This window comes from Lygodium microphyllum, chromosome 3 (assembly GCF_053477565.2).
Source record: "Lygodium microphyllum isolate KBCC chromosome 3, Lygodium_microphyllum_v1.1.10, whole genome shotgun sequence".
NCBI classification, from domain to species: Eukaryota; Viridiplantae; Streptophyta; class Polypodiopsida; order Schizaeales; family Lygodiaceae; genus Lygodium; species Lygodium microphyllum.
Genome location: NC_141137.1, coordinates 109,440,023 through 109,462,572, shown reverse-complemented (window position 1 = coordinate 109,462,572; position 22,550 = coordinate 109,440,023). Strand labels below are relative to the sequence as shown.

At 40.5% G+C, this 22,550-nt stretch overlaps 2 protein-coding genes across 3 annotated transcripts; one reads left to right on the top strand and one right to left on the bottom strand.

Annotated features, from left to right (window-relative positions):
* The first annotated feature begins 4,905 nt into the window (after window positions 1-4,905).
* Window positions 4,906-5,595, top strand: LOC148038739 (elongator complex protein 6-like). Its single transcript, XM_087675277.1, has one exon. It carries the CDS (start codon window positions 4,906-4,908, stop codon window positions 5,593-5,595), a length of 690 nt encoding a protein of 229 aa, XP_087531403.1.
* A 12,499-nt stretch (window positions 5,596-18,094) lies between these two features.
* Window positions 18,095-22,072, bottom strand: LOC148038738 (triacylglycerol lipase OBL1-like). Of its 2 annotated transcripts, none has more exons than XM_087674586.1 (6): window positions 21,906-22,072; window positions 20,921-21,222; window positions 20,352-20,584; window positions 20,223-20,256; window positions 19,194-19,909; window positions 18,095-18,782 (listed from the first exon to the last, which is right to left on the bottom strand). In XM_087674586.1, exons 1-6 carry the CDS (start codon window positions 22,064-22,066, stop codon window positions 18,408-18,410), a joined length of 1,821 nt encoding a protein of 606 aa, XP_087530712.1. In that variant the 5' UTR covers window positions 22,067-22,072; the 3' UTR covers window positions 18,095-18,407. The 2 variants fall into 2 exon arrangements, with proteins under 2 accessions (XP_087530712.1, XP_087530713.1); XM_087674587.1 differs by lacking the exon at window positions 21,906-22,072 and adding an exon at window positions 21,405-21,853.
* Between the last annotated feature and the right edge of the window lie 478 nt (window positions 22,073-22,550).

Genomic DNA, 22,550 nt, shown 5'->3' with positions numbered 1-22,550 from the left:
AGGGCTATTTCTATGCAGTCCATAGAGCAGAGGGCTGAGGATATTCAACCATTGGAGTGCAGAATTGCTGATTTACAGCAAGATTTGAGTAATGCAGAAGAGCATAATGAAGCCAAGGTTGACATGAAATACAAAACTATGGATAAGAAGGTGAAGGCGGTAGCTGTACCGCTTCCACCTGACAGTGATCAGCAAATAGAGAGGGCTACTAAACAGCCAATTTTAAGGAATCCAGAGCATATTGGTCATAAATGTTCAGCAGAGACTCTTGCTGAATTGAAAATTGAAAATGGTGATTTCTTGCTACCCATAGAGAAGCAATGCTTTCAGGAGATGCTTGAGCGACATGGAAGGGGATTTGCTTTTTTCCCACATGAGATTGGATGTGTGAATCCTGATATTGTTGCTCCTATGGTCATTTTTACTATTCCTCATATTCCATGGAATCTTCGACCTATTCCAGTGCCTAAAGCACACCTGCCAAAGCTGATTGATTTATTAAATGAGAAAATCAGGATGGGAATTCTTGAGCCTTCATCTGCACCATACTCAAATAGGTGGTTTACAGTTCCAAAGAAGAATGGTACTCTCCGATTTATTCAGGACATGCAGCTAGTAAACAGAGTTACTATCAGGAATGTTGGTATAGGTCGAGTTGTGGATGAGTTTGCAGAAGCATTTACTGGACGTGCCATCTATTCTTTAGGTGATTTGTATTCAGGATATGATCAGTTTCAGCTGGCTTTGGAAAGCAGGGACATAACCACCATGAGAACTCCTATTGGGCTTGTCAGGATGTGTACCTTGCCTCAAGGTGCCACTAATTCTGTTGCACATATGATGAATGCCATGCATAAGGTCCTTCGAGATTACATACCTCAGCTTATTATGCCTTTCTTGGATGATGTGCCCATTAAGGGGTGTGCAGAAGAAGAGAAGAATGAGAGTCTAAATGAGCAGGGATGTAGATACTTTGTGGCTGATCATATTTCAGCATGTGAGAAGATTTTGGCCAGGTTAGAAGAAGTGAACTTGACACTTTCAGGGCAAAAATCTATTTTTGGAGTGAATGAGGTTGTCATTGTTGGACATATGTGTGGGTATTATGGTAGGAAACCCTCACCTAATAAGGTGAATGCTATAGGCAAGATTGCGGACTATTGTTCTACCACTTCAGAGGTACGGAGAATCATTGGAGCTTGTGTGTTTTATATGATTTGGATACCTCATTTTGCACACATAGCAGATTGTTTATATCAGCTGCTTCGAAAAGGGCAGAAATTCTATTGGGATGAGAGCCACACTAGAGCCATGCGAAAATTGAAGAAGTTATTGCAGAATGCTCCTACTCTCAGGAAAACGGATTATAATTGTGGGAAGCCTATTGTATTGACAGTTGACACTAGTCCAATTGGCATAGGTTGGGCTGTGGGTCAAGATGATGCAAATGGAAATAGGTATGCTATTCGGTTTGGGGCGAAAGTCCTAAACGAGAGACAGAGGAGATATTCGCAAATCAAGAGGGAGTTACTGGGGATTGTTACGGCTCTCAAATGTGACAAGGAGTACTTTATTGGAGCTTCAGTTGTGGTAGAGACAGATTGCTTACCATTGATTAGTATGATTACGAGTTGCTCTACTCCGGATATAGCTATGCTGAGATGGATTGCATACATCAAGTCATTAAATTCGGAATTTAAACACATAGCAGGGAAGGATAATCCAGTGGCAGATATGCTGTCTAGAGCTAGATATGATGATGAGGAGACTCTACTTGCAGAAGAGGATGATGCAGAAATTTCAGCCACTATGGTTGATCATGTTTGTCATGTCTATGATATTGTGGCTTTTATAGAAGAACTCTATGTTGGAGATCGGTTGCAGATTGGCAGGTACCTTAGTACACTAAGCAAAAGAGATGAATGGACAGATGAAGAGTTCAAGAAGATCAGAAGGAAAGCCTATGGTTATTTTCTCAAGGACGGATTTCTTTGGAAGCATCCGAAGAAAAGAGGCGGATTACCTTTGCGGGTTGTCTGCGATAGAGAGACACAGTTACAGGTGATGAGGGAGTTTCATGAGAGTCCTTGGGCTGGTCATAGAGGAGTGTGGGCTACTTATGAGAAAATCAAGGAGAAATATTGGTGGAAAGGCATGTATAGAGATGTTTCTCACTTTGTTGAGACTTGCAGAGACTGCCAGATGTATTCGGTAGTGCGTCATCGAGATGAGCTTCATCCGACCTATCCTCTATGCATTCATTATAAGTGGGTAGTTGATTTAGTTACTATGCCTATGGGTCTATGGCAGATGAGGTATATTGTTTTGGCTAGAGAGGATCTTACCAATCATGTTGAGGGCAGATCTTTGAGAACGAAGACCACTAGTGCAGTGTGTAAGTTCTTATTGGAGGAAATTTTCTGCAGGTATGGTTGTGTGGGTAAGATCATTGCGGATCGTGGTGATTTGGATGCAGATGAAGCTAGGGAGTTTTTCTCTCAGCTAGGAATCAAGTTGGCTCTAACTACAGCATATAATCCAGAGGGAAATGGAAAGAGTGAAAGAGGGCATCCGCCGATAGTGAAAGCATTAGCCAAAGCATGTAGAGGACGGATTGGAGAATGGCCGAGACTTTTACCATTTTCTTTGTGGGCTGATCGTACGACTCATAGTGTTACCACAGGATATATGCCTGCAGAGTTGATGTATGGTCAGAAACCTGTTATGCCGACTGAGACTTGTGCTTTGACTTGGTCAGTTTTACCTTGGCAGGAGGATTTGACGAGAGAGGAGCTCTTAGCTCTTCGGATTCGACAGTTGGAGAGAAGACCAGAGGATATTCAGCTAGCTATTGACAGGTTGAAGGTTGCTAGACTAAGAAATAAGGAGAGGTTTGACAGCAGGCATCGCTTGCGGCCTAGAGCAATAGAAGAGGGAGATTGGGTATTGGTCTTTGATATAGCAACCTTGAAAATCAGCATACTGCACTTCGGAAAATGGTGAAAAGATGGTTTGGGCCGTACATAGTCAGACATGTCTTTGATAATGCAACATATGAGTTGACAGAATTGGATGGGACAGTGCTTAAAGTGCCTATTGCTGGAAAAAGAATCAAAATTTTCAAGAAAAGAGATGATGAAGATTATGCATTGGAAGAATTTGCAAGAGAACAACGAGAAGAAACTCCAATGGAAGAGACAGATGATATGACAGATAATCTTGTTGATATACCGGAAATGCATAATGAAGAGATTGATCTGTTTGTGGATCTTGATGATAACGATCATGGGTAGTTGGCCCATCCGGAGGATGCGCAGGATTAGAGGGGGTGGATGTCGTATTGCTGCGCATTCGAGGTGTGAAAACCACCCAAAAGTTGTGTGTGTGATTTGATACTTTGTACATACTTAGTCGTTATGTTTGCTCTTTCATTCTATGCGGGAAATATAGTGAAGAGGGTTTGGAGAAAGAGGAATTAATCAACAATGCTCTGGTTGACATGTATGCTAAATGTGACATGCTTGTAGAAGAACAGGGAGTTTTTGATAGATTGGTAACTCGAGATGCAATCTCATGGGCTACACTTATTTCAAGATATGCCAATTATGGGCTTTGTGAGGAAGTATTAAACTATTTCCAAGAGATGCAAATCGAAGTACATTGGTGGATATGTATGCCAAATGTGGGAGCTTGCTTGACGTTCAACACACGTTTAACTGCATGACACAACGCAATGAGTATTCTTGGAGTTCCCTTATCCTTGGCTATGTTGACATGGGGATATGACAGTATTTTGGGCTAGCAACTGATATGGATGCAGTCAATTATTGGATGCTTGCCAATGATATGATTCAGGCCCTTTATCCTAATGCTATAACAGTTGGAGAAGATGTGAGTGGAATGTCAGTCTTTTCCATCCGAGTTGCAGATGGTGGCATAGGTTTCGATTACAGGCTCCATATGGCTGTTCCAGATAGCACGGGCACTACATGATGATGCTGAAACAAAGGAATTTGCTTCAGATGAATTTGTTTCTAATACTCTCATAAGTATTGCTCCAGATGGATTGGCATTTCTCTCAGTTTTTTCTGCTTGTAGTCGTGCTGGCCTTGTTGACAAGGGAATTCAGCTATTTGAGTCCATGATTGGGGTGTATGGCATTATTCCTACTGTGAAGCACTATGTTGCTATGGTGGACCTATTGGGATTTTGGCTTGGCAAGTTGCAGCTTTTCGGATGGCTATTGTGGGAATCTCAGCAACGGAAAAAGACGAAATTAGAGAGCTTTACGGGGGAATTTGGGAGCCGCGCTTTGGGGGAAGGTTTTTTCTGAGTAGTGAGCTGACGAAAAGGGGAAAAAAAAGCTCGGATGCAGAGGATAGTTCAGTTCCTCAAGTGCAGATGCAGACTGATGGAGATCTTAAATTTTGAAAAGAACTTGATTGTGAAGTCGAAGAAGAAGGATCGGAGGGAACAATCATACAGTTTGTAGTGTATTTTCATTCACCAGGGAAACTTTGCCAGAACATTGATGCTTGGTCGGAGTTTACTCAGCATAAGGATTTGAGGGCTTTCCTTCAGTTTATTGCAGGAAGCATGATACTGGGAAACGATGGAGGAGGGACATGATCGTGTTTCACTGATAGGTGACAATCATCTGCGGAGTTCACAGGTGGAATCAAGGGAGAGCAAAGTGAGCTTGCCAGAAGATGCATGGAGTCCATGTTTGAAAAAGCCTTGGGCTGGGCTGCTTCTTCTTCTTCTTCTTCTTCTTCTTCTTCTTCTTCTCGTTCGTTCTCAAGCCAGAAGGATCTTCTCTGTTTGATCAAAGACACGGTCGCATCTCCGGGCTCCTTCGTCTTGACCATCTTCCTCAAGAGGATCCTTGTTTCCCGTGACCCTGCGATGAGGCCTCCACTGGTTGTTTTCGTGGGGTTGAGTGAGCCTTTCTCGCACTACAGCAGAATTGCCAGGAAACAGGGAATCGATCTGCTGGCTTATCAAAATAATGGAGTTCTGGTATTTATTGATATGCTCTCCATGCCAAGTTCACTTGAGCAAGAAACATCTGCCGGCAACTGCTATGTGACTCAAAATGCTCAAGTTTCAGCTGCTGAAAACAAACTTTTCAAGCTATTCAACTTTATCGTACAGCTCCTAAAAAAGGAGCCTAGCCGAGCAGCTTGGATTTTGGTCGATGATGTAGCACTATTGGAAGTGGTGGCAGAAGGGAATAGAAGTCACTTGCTAGACTTTTTACACTACTGTCTATCACTCTCCACCAGCAAACAGAAATGTTCTATCGTGCTGCTTGCTCATCAAGATGTTTACCAAATCTCTGAAGAATGTGCAGTAGCTAATCAGCTAGAGCATTGGTCAGATATTGTTATTCTGCTGCAACCTCTTGCCACAGGCTACTCCCATGATGTGCATGGGCAGATGATCATACATCACAGAACACCATTGAGCAATCAATTTGGTGAAACTTTGAACGAGTCATCTGGCTTTGAAGGTCCAAATGTATGTCATCTTCACTACAAGCTAATGGAAAACACCGTTAACTTTTTTCCTCCATGGAAGCAGACTTTGTTCTAGTTAAAAATTGAAAAGAGTTCTACCAAAGGAGACTGTAGAAAAAGTTGAGGGCATATCAAAGGGACGTGAAGGACTTCAGTTTTTGAGCAGCCAGTTTATAAATCAAATTTGTTTCCTTTATGAAGCTGAAGCTGTTGATGTTGAATAGGGTTGTAAATGTCTCGCTTGATTGATCTTCTATCCTGAAATTTATCAAGGACTTCTGAAGTCGCGACATTGCTTTCGAAACCCTTCGACAACGCATGCACGCACACGCACACACACACACATACACACACATGTGTGTGTGTGTGTGTGTGTGTGTGTGTGTGTGTGTGTGTGTGTGTGTGTGTGTGTGTGTGTGTGTGTGTGTGTGCATGCACACATTGTGTGTGTGTGTGTGTGTGTGCATGAATAAAGTTTTTCATATCCATGGGAAAAATCTAGCTTTTATGAATGTGGAAGCTTGTTTGCAAAAAATAGAAACCCTACCTTCTTGAAGCCATGTCTTTTTCCAAGAGACTATGGAGGAGAGAGATTGTGGAAGACAAGTAAACAAGCAAACCAAAAAAACATGAAAAATAGAGGGAAGTATGGCACTCTTACCTTGATATTTTTTCCAAGTGTTCATCTTTGCCCTCAGTAGGGTCCTAGCCCAACAATGTGCAAAGAAAGGGAAAATTTTTATTGTAGCTAGTTTTTTACAACACTGTCAGAGGGGTTTTTGTCGAAAGATCGAATCCACCGGGGATCAGAGGTAGAAGGAAGTAGAGATAGGAGATGAAAGAGAAGAAAGAGAATAGACAAGAGGTAAACACGACAAAAACAAAGCACAATGAGCTGAATCAATATGTATTGAAAGAACCTGGAATCTTTGCTCTACTTAGAAGCAATCTCTAGGCATTAGATCTCCTAGAGCTTCTTTGTAGAACAAAATGTGCATCAAAATTACAGCTCCTTCTCTACTACTCGGAACCCAAATCTGATGGCTCCATTGGCTCCGAAAGGGGGGTAAAACATCAAGACACCTAGTCACGAATCTCCCGGATCACTCTTTCTTCTTCTTTCAGTTCAAAGTGCAGTTTTCAGCTTGTTTACAATGATCGCGACACGTGCAATTTCCTCCATCTGTCCTTTTTTATGAAAATCACATAACTGGCTGAAAAAGCAACTTGCTTTTTGCATGCCATCCTAATCTAGAAGCTTTTTTAACTTTTTCATATTTTTTACAATAAAAAATATCAAAAATATGCTAAAATTATCCAAAAATCTAGTATTTTTGGATAATCCATGCAACTTATACTAATACTAATGACTCAGCTCACATTGACTCTCTTGATTAATAAGAAGTCGGATGATGATGCATTCCATGCTTTTTCACACTGTGTTTGCATAGCATCACGACATCCACCCCCTTTGAACTTGCACATCCTCCGGTATGTGCCAAAATCCTAGTTGTCATCGGATTCTGAGTCCTCATCCTCTGTAACCATATCCTTTGCTTCTTCATCTTCTATATCTTCCTGGCTATCCCCTGTATCATGGCCACCATTTTCTTCCAATTATGGCAATAGATTACCACCGCTTGAATAATTTGATTCTTTTCCCTACTACCGAAAGATTTATGGCTATTCCATCCAGCTCATTTAATGCATAAGTAGCATTATCAAACACCTATCTTACCACATAGGGTCCAAACCATCTTTTGGAAACTTTACACTGTTAGAAGATGGGCATACAAACCCACTGTAAGCAAGGAAGTATAAGGGCAGATGGGTGTGAATAGCCCTAAGGGCAGGGGAAACCCTAACCCTAGCTGGCAAAGGGCTATATAAACAGCCTATGGGTCACTATCACTTGTGAGAGAGTGTACCCAAGTTGTACTCTAAGCAACTTAGTAAGCAAGATTTCATTCTTGTACTTTGAGCTCTTCTCTCCCTCTTGTGCACACATTCTACTGCTGCAAACTCTGATTCTCAACATGGTATCAGAGCCATCTCTGATCTCCTCAGCTTCCCTGAGCATCAGTCATCACTAAGTGCACATTAGCTGTCATTTTCTTCACTCTATCCTTCTTCCCTCCATAGCTGCCTGCAACCTACCTCCATTGGAGGACTTGAGGAGGACAAAGGAGGCCATATTAGCCTGAGATTTCTTCTGGAGATCTTTTTCCACATCAGGGCGCAGCTCCCTATCAGTTCAAACACTGACATTGTCCACGTGTGAGACCAGCATTGCCAACATTCGAAAAAACGGCGCAGTCTGGACAGGCACAAATCTCGGGCTGAATCGTGGGCAGCAGGCGGTGCAATCCCAACCACTATCATAGGGGTTTGATAGCCCCCCAAGTGGGCTATCCTCAGCTAAGAGGGCTCTGGGAAATTCCTCTTTTGCTGGCTGCTACAAGCCAAACCCTAACTGTGTTTTTTTGGGCAGCCATAGCCAACAAGCTCCAAGCTTGACATTTTGGGATTTTTATACTCTGAGCTTCATTAACAGTGATTCTAATCACTGAAGCAGAGTCTCTGAATCCTATTCCAGAGTCTAAAGCTCTTGGGCATGATTAACGGACATCACCAAGCATCGGGAAGCCGACTTCCAACCGGGTTCCATTCAAGCACTTCACTAAGCTTGACAATAGTGTTCTCTTAACACTAATCATAAATCATCAGTTGAATAGCTTGCTGGGCATTCACTAAAACCCAGTGAGTTTTTTATTCCTCTTCATATATTGTTGTAAGGTTATGTGTAAAATGAACACATAGACCATTATGCACAAGAAGTGTATTGCATACCGTAAGTGACATTGTCTCAAGTACTTTGGTCAGTAAAATCAATAGCATGAGTGTCATCATACTCTCCTCAGAGTCATCAGCAAGCATTGAGATCATAGACAAACTATGTTCAACACAAGCCTCATCCACTAAGCCGTACCACAAGGAGGAGCCTGAAGTCCAGTCTAGGTTTACTTCATTAAAACCTAAAAAGACTATTAAACCATGGAAGAAGTTTGCACATAAGAAAGGACCACCAAAGTCATACCTGTAAATATTACACTTATATGATTTTCAGCCTTTCTCTTCATTGCAACTTTGACTTCACTTTGTCTAAATTGCTTCCGCATTCAGTGAAAGGTTTGTAAGGGACTAGACACTGCCCTTGTCCTAACAACTGGTAAGACCTTCCCAATGACCACAACATATATTGATGTCTGTCCTCAAATTCGAAAGTTTGATGGTAAGGATTTCCATCCATGGCAGGTACTTATAAAATAAAAAATGATGGAGAGAGGGTATTGGCCTCTTATTCAAGGCAATAGAGTTGTAAACTCTACAAATATGATTGATATAGAGGATGACCAACGGGCTCAAGCAATCATAATGCTACACTTAGATGAATCCCTGATTCATCATGTTGATCAACTAAACATTGCTAAAGAAAAATGGGATGAGCTTGAAAAGCTCTATGGAGCCACTGGGAAGAATACTAAAATCTTCCTTAAAATTGAATTCTTTAGCTTGGAATATCGTTCAGGAGAAGATTTGGGAAAATTCATTTCTCATATGAAGGGACTTATGGCACAGCTTGCTTCTGTACAAGCTCCAATACTTGAAGAAGATGCTTTTGCTATTCTCCTAAAAGCTGTAAAACAGGTGTTTCCTACTCTTGTAACCACTCTCACCAACATTCCAGATCCTACTTTGGCAAGTACCATTCAATCCTGTTTGGATGAAGAAAAGAGGAACCACAAAGAAAGCAGCAACAGTCAGGCAACTTCAAATTCCCGTGAACAAGTATTGGTTCATACAGTTCTCACTAAATGTTCTTTCTGTAAGAAAAAAGGACATCTTGTAAACAACTGCTGGAAGAAGTATCCCGAGAAGATGAAATGTAACAAATGCAAGAAGACAGGGCATATAACAAGTAAATGCCCCAACACTCCTGAAATACCCAAAGAATTGGTGGCCAACTATGTCTCCAATTCATCTGAAGATCGACTGTTTTGACTATTTAAATCATCTACCTAAAACAACCTTGTAAGCCTGATTTATAAAGGCATCCAAAAAGGGGGGGATCTTTTACATGTCTTGTAATCCAATGCCACCCTGGCATTGGGGGGGGTGTTAGAAGATGGGCATAGAAACCCACTGTAAGCAAGGGAGTATAAGGGCAGATGGGTGTGAATAGCCCTAAGGGCATGGGAAACCCTAACCCTAGCTGGCAAAGGGCTATATAAACAGCCTATGGGTCACTATCACTTGTGAGAGAGTGTACCCAAGTTGTACTCTAAGCAACTTAGTAAGCAAGATTTCATTCTTGTACTTTGAGCTCTTCTCTCCCTCTTGTGCACACATTCTACTGCTGCAAACTCTGATTCTCAACATACGCATGGCACTATGCTGGTTGTCCAAACTGCTATCATAAACTAATACCCAATCCCCATCTTGTATGGTTCTTGGTCTCAGTCTATGTCTTTTGTCAAATTGTTTCTTGTTCTGTATCCTTGCTACCCTTAACTTTGCAATTGCTGCCTCTATTTCTTCTGACTTTCTTTCCAATTGTCTAATGCGTAAGGCCAATAACTCCTCTCTATTCAACTCCTCTTCCCAAGGTAGCACACTCCATGTGTCTGTCATATCTTCTATCGGCATGATAGATTTTTGACCATACATCAATTCTGCAGGCATATATCTTGTAATAGCACTATGAGTTGTTCTGTCAGCCCACAAAGCATAAGGGAGCAATCGTGGCCACTCTTTTACCTTTTCTCCACATGCTTTTTCCAATGCCTTTACAATAGGTGGATGACCTCTTTCACTTTTTCCATTTCCTTCCAGGTTATACGATGAAGTTAAAGCAAGATTTATCCCCAATCGTGCAAAGAAATCATGAGCTTCATCTACATCCAACTCACCCCTATCTGTTGTAATTTTTCCCACACAGCCATACCAACAAAAGATCTCTTCTAAGAGAAAAGTACACACATCATTTATTGTCTTAGTATGTAAAGCTTTCCCTTCCACTTGATTAGTCAAGTCTTCACGGGCAAGCACAAGATACCTCATTTGCTAAAGACCTGTAGGCATTGTGACCAAATTCACCACCCACTTAAAATGAAGAGACAGTGGATATGTGGGATGTAATCCATCCCGATGTCTCACTGATGAATACATTTGACATGTCGTACATGTTTCCACAAAGTGAGTAACATCCTTATAAATACCCTTCCACCAATATCTTTCTTTGATTTTTGCAAAAGTACCCCAAACACCTCTATGACCAGCCCACAAGCTTTCATGAAATTCTTGCATAACATTTACTTGTGAAGCTCTATCACCCAAAACTCACAATGGCATACCCTGTTTCTTTTTAGCATGTTTCCATAAGTATCCATCTTTTAAGAAAAACCCATACACTTTCCTCTTGATTTTCTTAAACTCCTCATCTGACCATTCATCTCTCTTTGTTAATGTACTGAGGTATTGACCAATTCTTAGCCACTCTCCTGCATATTTGTCTTCCAAAAACACTTCTACACAAGATGCAAAACATCTAAAGTGTCTTCTCTTTGTTGTCCAAGCTTCGATTAATGCTGTAGCAACACCTTGCATTGCTAAATTCACTCTTGCAACATCATTTTCAGCCACGAGAAAGTCATCTTCTTCCTCCTCATCCATCATCCCATCTTCATTCTCATAACATGCCCGAGATAACATGTCTGCCCCACTGGGTTATCTCTTCCTGCAATATGCTAAAATTCAGGGTTTAAAGATTTGATGTATGCAATCCACCAGAGCATAGCAATGTCTGGGGTAGCACAACTAGTGATCATACCCAATACCGGCAATCAATCGGTCTCAATGACTACATGAGCACCCATAAAATACTCCTTATCACATTTAAGGGCTGTCACAATTCCCCATAATTCTCTTTTTACATGTGGATATCTTCTCTGTTGTTCAATCAATACTTTAGCACCAAACTGAATTTCATATCTTTGCCCTTCCTCATCATCTTGCCCAATTGCCCATCCAATCCCGATTGGGCTTGTATCAACAGTAATAATGATAGGCTTTCCATGTGAATAGTTAGCCTTTCTCAATGTAGGAGAAGATTTTAAGAGTTGCTTCAGTTTCTTCATTGCTTTTTTATGCTTCCTTTCCCAATGAAATTTCCAACCTTTCCTTAGAAGCTAATAAAGAGCATTGGCTACATGTGCAAAGTGAGGAATCCATATCAAATAGAACACACTTGCATCCAAGAATCTACGCACCTGTGATACATTCATGCATACATCTTGCATTCTATCAATCCCATCTATTTTTGCTGGTGATGGTCTTCACCCATAAGGCCCACACATATGCCCAACAATCAAAACCTCTTCAACTCTAAAGACAGACTTTTGTCCAGAAAGAGTTAAATGCACCTCTTCTAGATGCGTCAAAATCCTCTCACAATCCACAATATGGTGTGCAACAAACTGTCTACATCCATGAGCATCCATCTCTTCATTCTTTTCATCCATTGCACACCCTTTGATTGGAACATCATCCAAGAAGGGCATAGTCAATTGTGGTATAAAATCCCTGAATACCCTATTCATAGCATTTGTCATGTGTGCCACTGAGTTTGTTGCCCTGTGAGAGAGTACAAATCCATACTAACCCCAAGGGAGTCTTCATGGTTGTGAGATCCATGCTTTCAATTGCAAGCTGAAAATGATCATATCTCAAGTAAAGATCACCCAAAGAATAGATCGCTCTGCCTACAAAAGCCTCTGCAAACTCATCAACCACAGGACTTGCACCCACATTTCTTATGGTCACTTTACTGACCGGTTGCATGCCTTGAATAAATCTCAAAGCCCCATTCTTTTTGGGCATAGTAAACCAACGATTTGAGTATGGGGCTGAAGAAGGCTCCAAGATCTTCATGTAAATCTTTTCATTTAGGAAATCCATTAGCTTAGGCAAGTAAGCTTTAGGCACTGGAATAGACCTCAAGTTCCATGGTATATGTGGCACAGTAAATATGACCATAGGAGAGACAACATTTGGATCCACACAACCTATTTCACTTGGATCAAATGCAAATTCCTTTCCATGTCTAGCCAACATCCGCATAAAACAGTCTCTCTCAGCAGGCAAAAGAAACCCTTCTGCACCAACTTTCAATTCCTATAATGTTTCAAATGTAAACATAATGACCTATATCTTTAGGATCCCTTAAGCTTGGCTGCCTTGACACTTTTTCATATAAACCCTCACTCTCTGGTGGAAGTGGCAAAGCAATTGGTTTCATCTTTTTGTCAATTGTCTTATACTTTGTCTCCACAAGTGCTTCATCCCATTGTAATCCTTCCTATTGAGCAAACAATGCTATAACATCATACATATCCAAAGAACATACTGACAACACTCTGTTTTCAGTCTCATTTTCTACATGTATAGTTGCTGAAATTCTAGCCATAGTGTCATTAATATTCAGCCCATAAAGGATGCCTGAAATGCCTTCATTTTTAGCTAACAGTCTCAATGCTTTCAGTTCCTTAGTAGCCCGTTTCATAGATATGCGTTCAGCCTTACACATAGCTTTCATAGGCTTAAACCAACATGAACTATTTGATGTAAACTGAGAATAACCAATAGTAAATACATGCTTCATTCCATCAAGAGGCGAGCACATCCTTTGAACAGCACTATTGTAGCCCTGCATTATAGCAGTGCTTAATGAAAATCCAGGTCTTTGAATTCCCTTGCATTTGGAGCCAAAGGAGACTCTCGAAGTGTATCCCGATTTTTAGGATGATTTAAAGTAAGAAATTGGACTACTTTCTTCCCATCCTTGCTTCTGACTCTTGCATAAGCAGAACCATCATCAAGCACCTTTGTTTCCATATGCACTCCTGTAATATAGGGCTGTCCCAAAATCACTGCATATGAGGAATTATCTTGCACAAAGAAGTGTTGTTCTTCTTGTACATCACCAATTGTCACTTTTACATTAGAACATGCATAATAAAGCTCTCCCGAAGAATTATTTGCAGCATTCATACGCCAACCATGATCAGTATCTACAGGCCATGCACCATTTTCATCCAATCCACGCTCAACGACATTTATCTCAAACCCATGGTCAAGTAAAGCAACACAAGGAGTTTCACTTTCCCCTATTTTCACTACCGTTTCAGTGGTAGCCCTAGCCCAATGATTTCTTATGTAGTGACTTCGAGGAATAAATCCTAGAGTCTCTTCCCCATATTGTTGCATCTGCCTTACTCCACCATGCATATTGCTACAAGACAATGCATTTTCAGCCACTTTCTTCTTTTTTCCACATGTTGTCCACTAATTAGTAGCATCCTGCATAGACAATCATGTACTTACTTCATGCTCATATTCAGCCCGAATACCCAACAAACCAGTTTCCTCTTCAAATTGCAACAATGCACTAGTGGTATCACCAAGAAACTGACGCTTCCTCTTAATTATGTCAATGATCTCATTATGAAATTCACCCTTGGCAATGCCAAGCACCTCTCCCAAGGTGAATTCCACCCGACTGTATAAGATCCATTCTTCAAGAACCTTCTTAAGATTTGTGGCTGTCTCAATGTTAGACTGCAACTTATATCCTGGCTGCTTGCCCTCTTGTTTGTTATCTTGTTTTTACTCCTGATTGACCTATTCCATAACATGCTCGTGAGGTGATTGATTTGAAGCTTTAGGCTGATCCACACTTCTTCTTGTCATTCTTTTAGATGTCCCTGCAATATCTTCATCTCTTTTTCATTTTTCTTCCACAAGTACATCCGTGTTTTGTATCTTTGCTAAATATGCATACACTGAATATGCATCTATCGGTGATTCCCAACCAGTTATGCCACGAATGTCTTGCCCTGCATGAGACATTTCACAATTAGTAACCTTTCTCTTTTCAATTGCATGTAAAGCATGTGTCCATATTTTGACCTTTGGACCAACCATCACTTGGCCATGCATTCTATCCAATTGTAGACTAAAAGTAGAAGCATGTACCGCTGCATAAGTATTTCGGATAGCCAAGTCTTCCAACAACTTTTGCATACCTCCCTTTTCACAATTCAAAGCAAGAGGTAATCCCATTTCTTGTGCATTGATCTTGCCATCTTTCCAAAAGATGAGCTGTTGTGCCAAGGCCTCCTGATAGGCAACACAATCCTTTCTCTCATGCTGCAAACTATCACACCACATACATCTTTTTCTTGGCTTAGGGGCTGCTGCCCGTCCCCTTTTCTCTTGTCCTTTTTCATCCAATTTTGCAACCTTCAATTGAAGATCCCGCATGCCTTTGACCAATTCATCTAAGACATCTTCCATAACAGAGGGAACAATAGCAGGTATAGCCATAGGGTTAGCCACAGAAGTAGGTGGCTTATTGGATACATCAACTGTCTTGCCCGTAACAATGGGCAAGCTAGAGACATGCAGTCTTTCTCTTCCTCTATGCTTCTTCACAAGTGCTGTAACAGCTTCCTTGACATGTCTCCACTCTGTTTTCAAACCTATCTCTGTAGTAAGATTCTCCAGCAAATCATCAAGCTTCTCTTGAAGCTCAGGATCAGCTGCCTGTAGAAACAATTCAATTTTCTGACTTGCAAGAGCTTGCTATTCTGCAAGATCCAATTGCTCAAATCGACTTTCAAATTCTCTTTACAATTCTATAGCCACAAGACCCTTATTGGGTTGTAAAACCCACTCCTGAAAAGTCTTGCGTATAATCAAACTGGTGTCCTCAATGTAAAATTCTTCTCTAAGTGTCTTCTTGAAGGCTACCTAGTCAGCATCGTGCAAGTATAATTCAGTAATCTGTGCTTTCAGTTCATGAACAGTAACACGTACAAAATAGCGGCTCCATGCAGGTTGAGCCACCCCAAAGAATTCCATCTTCTGAGCATAGGTATGTATGTATGTAGATACATTCCTTCCATGAATGACTTCACCTCGCGCTCAACTGCTTGCAAAGCATTCATCACAACACTTTCTGTTTGAGTAGAAGCTTGCATTGCCTGTTGTTGTTGTTGTACTTGCATAAGCATATTCATATTTTGCACCAACTATTGCAAAATGTCACTGGAGATTGTATTTGAAGATTCTCCCATCTTGTCTTTCCTTCTTCTGATGACCTTTCATGTCGAGTCCACCAATGTCGGAGGGGTTTTTGTCGAAAGGTCGAATCCACCGAGGATCAGAGGCAGAAGGAAGTAGAGATAGGAGATGGAAGTGGAGAAAGAGAATAAACAAGAGGTAAACACGACAAAGACAAAGCACAATGAACTGAATCAATATGTATTAAAAGAACCTGGAATCTTTGCTCTACTCAGAAGCAATCTCCAGGCATTAGATCTCCTAGAGCTTCTTCGTAGAACAAAACGTGTATCAAAATTACAGCTCCTTCTCTGCTACTCGGAACCTAAATCTAATGGCTTCGTTGGCTCTGAAAGGGGAGTAAAACACATGGTCACGAATCTCCCGGATCACTCCTTCTTCTTCTTTCAATTCAAAGTGCAGTTTTCACCTTGTTTACAACGATTGCGACGCGTGCAATTTCGTCCATCTGTCCTTTTTTATGAAAATCCCATATCTGGCTAAAAAAGCAACTTGCTTTTTGCATGCCATCCTAATCTAGAAGTTGTTTTAAATTTTTCAGATTTTTTACAATAAATAATATAAAAAACAAGCTAAAATTATCCAAAAATCTAGTATTTTTGGATAATCCATGCAACTCACACTAATACTAATGACTCAGATCACATTGACTCTCCTGATTAATAAGAAGTCGGATGATGATGCATTCCATGTTTTTTCACACTGTGTCCGTATAGCATCACGACAACGTTTGTCTGCATGCCAATATATCTACTAGCATGTGCATCAATGCCTATGACTACATATTGGCGAATATACCAATAGGTATATTAGTGCACATATTGACAATCATTCTAGTAAAATTTAGTATTTTGTATTGAAATTTTGCATTTGTAAACCCTTTGTCTATTGTAGTGGTCAAACTATCCATTGGCTATATTCTCCGCTACTTGAAAACACATATATTAACACATACTTTGATGGCTATTCTGACATATTTTTTGACATATACTTATAGATGATCATTCTGACATGCATATATCCATAGTAGTGCCTGATATTTTAAAATATTTTTGCTTGTATATATGTCGGAGATTTCAACCATATATCCTTTATATTTTGTAATGTTGATCATTCACTTTATGGAGTGATTGTTGATTATATGTTTTTGTTAATTGATATTTCAAGCTACATTCACGTGTGATGATTGCACCAATAGTCTATATGGGTGCACCTACATACTCTTGCAAGGAAATTCCTTTATAAAGCATTGATATAAGCATATATTGATGCATATAGCAATTGTCATAGCAATGCATGTATGTCAATAGTTCTAACATCATTCATTTTTCTTTCAAAAACATAATAAATGTAAATCACATCCATAAATCATCACAATAATCGTTCATATCTCCTCCATGTGTGGTAGATCTCATTGAGTGCACCTATACGAAATCCTATGTATCACGTGCGTTTAATGTGTATTTGACTCATATTCTAACAACCCCTTACATCCTCTTGATGAACTCACATGATACATTTACATTTTTTTAGTTGCAATTCACAAGGTAAAGTGTAGAAAAAACGTGCCCATAATTATGGCCTTGCTCAATTTTCTTCAATCGCCATTAATGTTATATTATGTCCAATACATTGATTTGCCTTCTTATGATGAATTTCCACTTCACATTTATTATTTAGTGGCAAATTGTCAAGCAACATGATCATTGATTTGAGCATATTTCCCTCAAAGGGACAAAGAGATTAACTAGTGCAATAGAGGTTTTAATGTTTGTGATGGACTCCTTGCTGCTTATATGTAAGGTGCTTTTAATGTTTGGTACCATTTGATATTTAATCTAATCATGTTACCCTTTTCGTTGTGCTAGTGTTGCCTTTTACATAGTAATGCTTTAAGTTACTTATACAACTCAATTATGTTGTCATTATAGTTAGTAGCTTGTAGCTTTGCGAAGTGGCTAAATACTTGAGCTAATGTGCTCAAGACCTTAGATATTAATCCATCAAACTTGAAATACACATTGGCATATATATTTGCACATCAAAACAAGTAAAAAATATTTGCATATGTCGAATAGCATGTCTTGAAGAAAGAACTTTCCTATCATTTCGCACTAATATTATGAATAATATATGTATATTTTTAGATAGCTATAGACTTAATCTAAACAAATGAAAAGTATTTTAAGAAACTTAGCTGTCATATGAGATATTGGGCATCCCGCATCAAATTTAGGCCTTGCCATAGAAACTAGATCTCATAGTGTGTGACCATTTGAGGCTAGGTGTTTGATACTATTTAATAATATGCGTTGTAGGTAATAAGGTCCCATAGTATGCTAAATTTAACTGGTCTACTATACTTCTCAGAAATAGTCATTAGTAGAAATTAGCTTTGAAGTTATCGCTTTAGCATTGGGAAGTAGGGATATACCTTTACATGAGAAATGTTCAAACTTGGATAGGCTTTAGGGAGAATCGTTTCAGGCTGCATGGGATTATGCCCAATGTCATTGCCCCTACTGTTATCAGAACATTTATTATCCAGTGGAAAGATTACGTGATAGTAAGGTTGCACGTAAATGTAAGCAAAAACAATTCTTGTTCTGCATTAATCAGTGTGTTCGGGGTCTCAATCAGTATTAAACTGGTATTCCGGAGCTGGCAATCAGTGTGCTTATGGTTTTAATCAGTGCTAAATTTACTGAGGCTATTGAGTCTACATAGGTTTTTGAGAGATACAAGCTTGCCATGCAACCTGGTTGCCCAAGAAATCCTTGGAGCAGTTTCTTCCACTCTGAAGAGCAAATCAGAGGGACCCTTTCTTATGGCATCCACATAACTGGATGGAAAGTGGGCACAGACACCTGGAAGCAACACACCCCAAAAACGGATCAGGATTATAGAGAGCCATGATTCCACATAGCCGTCATCGTCCCCATTTCGCTTCCTGAACAATTTTTGCTTGAGACTTGCAAAAAGCTCCTTTGTTGCAGATATGTGTGGCATCGGTAAGAGGAAAAAGGACCATATATTTCTGTAAGGTTGTTCCATAAGAACCTGCACACAATTACACAACGTTACAGACTTGACTCATATTTCTCTATCGCTTCCTAAGAAAACCCATTCGACTATCCCATCATTGCCGCTCAAGAATGCCATATCAAAGAAGCATCTGTATGCCTAGTTTAGCTTGTTTGGGAGGGATTTACCCTTTGGATGAAGTATAAATCATTTTTATCTAAACATGGCAATGCCCCCCACCTTGCCCTGTATAGAGTACTCTAATCCTTGTATTGTCGCTGGATAATCTAGCTATGATTCCCAAGTATTTCTCGCCACAAGGCATTTAGGTGCAAGAGAACTCTGATAGTTTCCTATTTACTCGATACGGAATCCCTTAACAAGTGCCTTAGCAACATTCAGGTGAAATTCTAGACGATCTTAATGTAAAAGATCATGTTTCCTCACCTTCGCTTCTGAGCAGTTGTAGTAGTAAAGGCAAGGTGATGTATGCTTAAACCCAAACAGCACACCATCGCAAGGCACATGAGGCACTACATCAGTTCTGAAAACCACGCGAAAATACTTCCTAATGTCATTGGATGCACACAGCTTGTCCGCCATGTATTTGGCAAACTTTGGATCTCCCACTCTTGGCTGTCCAAATGTGAACACTCCTCCTAGTCTGGGTGCTGTTTCTTCTTCTAGCTCAAACAATAGCACACCTGTGAACACTATGGCCAAAGAGCCCCCCAAGCTGTGCCCTGTGATGTATAGCTTTGCATCTGGATTCTCTCTCAAGAGAATCCTCACCTTAGCACAAATTTCATCATATGCAAGCAGTTTGGTACCATCATCAATCACCTTCCTGGAAAGGCCTGAAGTAGAGGCTTCTTGAGGAGAAATTTGACTTGCAGCTTTAGACGAAGCATTTCTTTTCATATTTCTGACTACATCTGTCAAAGTCATCTTGGTTGCACGATTTGCAAGGCCAAGGGCCTCCAAAAATCCCACGTGAACTCTCCCAATCTCAGGCGCCAGCTGAAAATAAGAGAAGTCGAAGTCTGTACACCAGTCTAGCATGTTGAACGGCTGAGTACCCCTGAATGCCACCACAATGGCTTTGGCATCTTGTGCTCTATCAGTGAAGATAAAAGCCTGAGTGGTGTTATCCCTGAGATATTCTGCACCAAAATTTTACAACATTTCCAAGAGCAACAAACATTAACAGGGAATCTGAAAATGTCAGATACTTCAAATCACTATGCCTAGAGTCTGGATATGATCCTCAAATATTGGTGGACGACTTCGTTTCTATATGACAGCCTACATCGATCACTTCAAACCTCCTTACTACATGCACAGTGATGACTGAACCTTTATGTATGCACTGCAGTATTACTGAGAAATTGTGCTGTCTACCAAGAATTCAAGCTAGTACAACCTAAGCCTTATTCATTGGGAACAGCTCCGGTCGAGCAGAAATCAATAACTCACCATTCCAACAGTCATAATAATAAATAAAATTCATCTGCAAGCATGCAAAGAGATGTGTAATGTGTTAGCTTGAGCAGTTTAATTCTAAAAGGCTGCCAAACATAATTCTTGATTAGACAAAATTTTTACCTTCCAATTCTTGTTAACCACTCTCTTAATAACTGCTGCATTTTCGTATGCCAGTTTAGATGCCATCATGCATAAATCTGCTGTGAGTCTGGCATTTTCTGTTGAGTCGAGATTAGGGATGGCTGGCATAGAATTATCAGAATGGGCATTTTGAAGCAGGTCTACACGAGGATCAAGAAATCCACCTATGCTGTAATAATCGTCACCTTCCTTATTGGGCTTCACAAGTGCATCTGCAAACGCAAATTAAATATTTAGGTCCAGATAAACTAATCAAGGTTCGCGAAAACCATTTTTGGTAGCAGACACAAAAACATTTAACTCAAAATTTTGGAGTTTTGAGTAAAAATACATGTATTTGCTATTTTTTAAACTAAACATTTTGTAATTTTCAAGGTCTTAACCTTTCTTCTTGATATTTTACAAAAATTCCAGAAATTTTTTCGAAATTTGTTGTCAATTAAACCTCAAGTTTTGGTAATTTACGTCGGTAGCAACAGACAGAAAAGGTAGCAAAAAATAGAGTCGATTTGACCATCATTTGTGTCTCCTGAAAGAGAGCAATTTACCTGAATTGAAGAAATATCTGTAGAGAGTCTTCCATATGTTTTGATTGGCTACAATGATGTTCAAGCATGGTTCTATCCCCTCCAAAAATTTGCCTAGAAGGAGTGCTTTCAATAAAAGGATCCTTAGAACGTCATTCCAATTCAATGTTTGCGTTGAGCCGCAATGCAAAGAAGACGGTTTGCTTGGGCTGCGACACCATATTGATCTGAGAACTGAAAACATAAGTTGGAGAGGATTGCACTCTCGTATGTGAGCTAGCACATAATCCTCCATCTCCTCGACCTGCTCTTCCAAGGTGCAGCTGAGACAGACAGGGAGCGGTTTTTTTGTGAGACAGGCTACAGCAATGAGAGCTACTATATTTATATCACATCGATTAACGAAGCATTTCGTCTGTAATGGGTTTTGTACTTTGCGGAAAGGAATGAAAGCATCGAGCTCCAGAAGCCGCTGTGAAGAAGGCATTGCGATAGAATTACTTACCATGCAGAGAAGATTTACGTGTGAGGAAGGAACCATATACCGGACAGTTAAACAGTTTAACTCCATTAATAGTGCACGACTGATCAATGGAAAAAACCGAAGGGAGCGGGTTCTAGAACACGGAAAAGCTAACAGGAAAGCATAAAGGATAGACAGAACTCGAGGATTCAAATAGTGCAGTGCAACAGCACAGCAGAGAATGAAATTAGGCTCCTATTACTAAGCAACGTAGTGATATGTCGGGGCAAAGGATGTCATAATTTCTGACGTTCCTGCAGGGATGAAACAGCACTGTTCACTAAAAGGTGATGAGCTCAACGTAAACAGTTCCTTGTAGTGAAATGGAGCAGCAGGATCCAAAAAGAAGAGAAGAGAGGCAACAATATTGCACAGCTTGCAAATGCAAACCGGATCCTCGCCTTAACTGGTGCAACCATTATAAACGAGGCGAAGTTCAGTTCAATACAGCAGAGAGAAGAGAAAAGAGGCAATATAACGCACCAGCCATCAGGCGGATCCACATCGTGATGAGAGGGGGTGTCATTCAGTAGATGCACGTCACGATCTCTTCCCTCTACGAGGACGTCCTTGCTCTGATCCATGGCCGCACAGGTTTGCCAAAAGGATGGCTCTTCGGCTTCGACAGACAGACCGCTTTTCATCCGTTGAGCATCTATAAGAAAGAGCAGGTCTCTCCGTCTCTTCTGCGGCCAAGGGCAACAACATCCGGAGACGAAAACGACCGGGACATGTTCTCCATTGACGTTGCATTTTGATACGTACACGCAGACGATAAAGAGAGGAGGTATCCTGGAGCTTCATTTCACTATCTTGCTTCGTTACGTTTGGCCGACAGCGGCTCCTGTTTGTCGTCATGTGAAGGAATTTCCTACAGTCTGCAGGCAGAGTCTAGAGACTCTTTTGGAGAGAGAGAGAGAGAGAGAGAGATGGCTATCTCATCAATTTCCTTTTGTTCCCGTTACACTAAAAAAGGGACGCCCACTTTGTAAGCTTTGACCAATCAAAACATTTATTTAAAGGTTGATATCCGCAGTAATTTACACATTAGAGAGGACATGACCTGCTAAACAAGTGAACTCCCCGCCCACTTTTGGACACGGAGTCTTCCCTGTCCACTTTGTAAAG